Source organism: Charadrius vociferus, unplaced genomic scaffold (assembly GCF_000708025.1).
Source record: "Charadrius vociferus isolate BGI_N301 unplaced genomic scaffold, ASM70802v2 scaffold321, whole genome shotgun sequence".
NCBI lineage: Eukaryota > Metazoa > Chordata > Aves > Charadriiformes > Charadriidae > Charadrius > Charadrius vociferus.
The window spans coordinates 1,288,986-1,289,740 of NW_009646934.1; the positions used below are offsets into that span (position 1 = coordinate 1,288,986).

Below are 755 nucleotides of genomic sequence, written 5' to 3' on the forward strand. Positions count from 1 at the left end.
GAGAACGAAAAACAAAGCCCCACAGCGCTGGGCGGGGAGAGCTGCTGGGTGCTCTCCCCGGGGCGGGATGGGGCTGGGGGCTGCGAGATCCCGCCGGAGCCCACGGCCCCGGTGCTCGGGTGGAGAGAGCATCCCATCTCCAAAACCGGTAGCGACTCGCCTCAAGCTCTGGGGTAACAGGGATCGGGGCGGCTGTGGGGAGGGGGGCGGTAGCTCCCCCTGGAAGCAGTTTTAGGCGAAAACTTGACTTCTTGAAAGAAAAAAAAGAAATTATTCTGGGGTGTCTTCAAGGCAAGGCAGCCCGGGGCAGCAGGCAGCGGAAAGGCGGCGGGGGGGAAGCGCTCCCCATGTCCCCCTCCGCGGGCAATGAAGGGGTTTGTGGAGCAGCCCCCCCTGCACCCCGAGGGACGGGGAGTCCCCCCCCCCATCCGATGCTGCCAGGTTACCTCGCTGCCTCTGCCAGGCCCCCACGAAGGGCCCCAGGCGTCCCGCCAGCTCGCACTTCTGCGCCCAGGGGCCGTTGTCACCTGCAAGAGAAAGAAACGTCCCCAGGAGCGACCCCAGGAGCGGGGGGGACACCGCTGCAATGGGGGGGAGCGAGCAAGGAGAAGCGACCCCTCCATCCCTCCTTCCCATCCCTGTGACGCTTTCCCACGTTTGCAAGAGCAGTGGGTTCGTTTATTTCTAGAAGTTTCTTTTTGAAGGGCTGGGGCTGCCCGAGTCCCGGGTGAGGGGCTGGAGCGGGGCTGGGGGAT

General features: G+C 65.3%; 1 protein-coding gene across 1 annotated transcript in view; it reads right to left on the reverse strand.

Annotated features, from left to right (window-relative positions):
- ARSG (arylsulfatase G) overlaps positions 1-755 on the reverse strand; it is an 18,963-nt gene that overhangs the window by 12,529 nt on the left and 5,679 nt on the right. Inside the window, exon 7 of the mRNA XM_009894768.1 lies at positions 447-608. Within this exon, the coding sequence (XP_009893070.1) occupies positions 447-608 (162 nt within the window). The remainder of the gene's footprint in view (positions 1-446; positions 609-755) is intronic.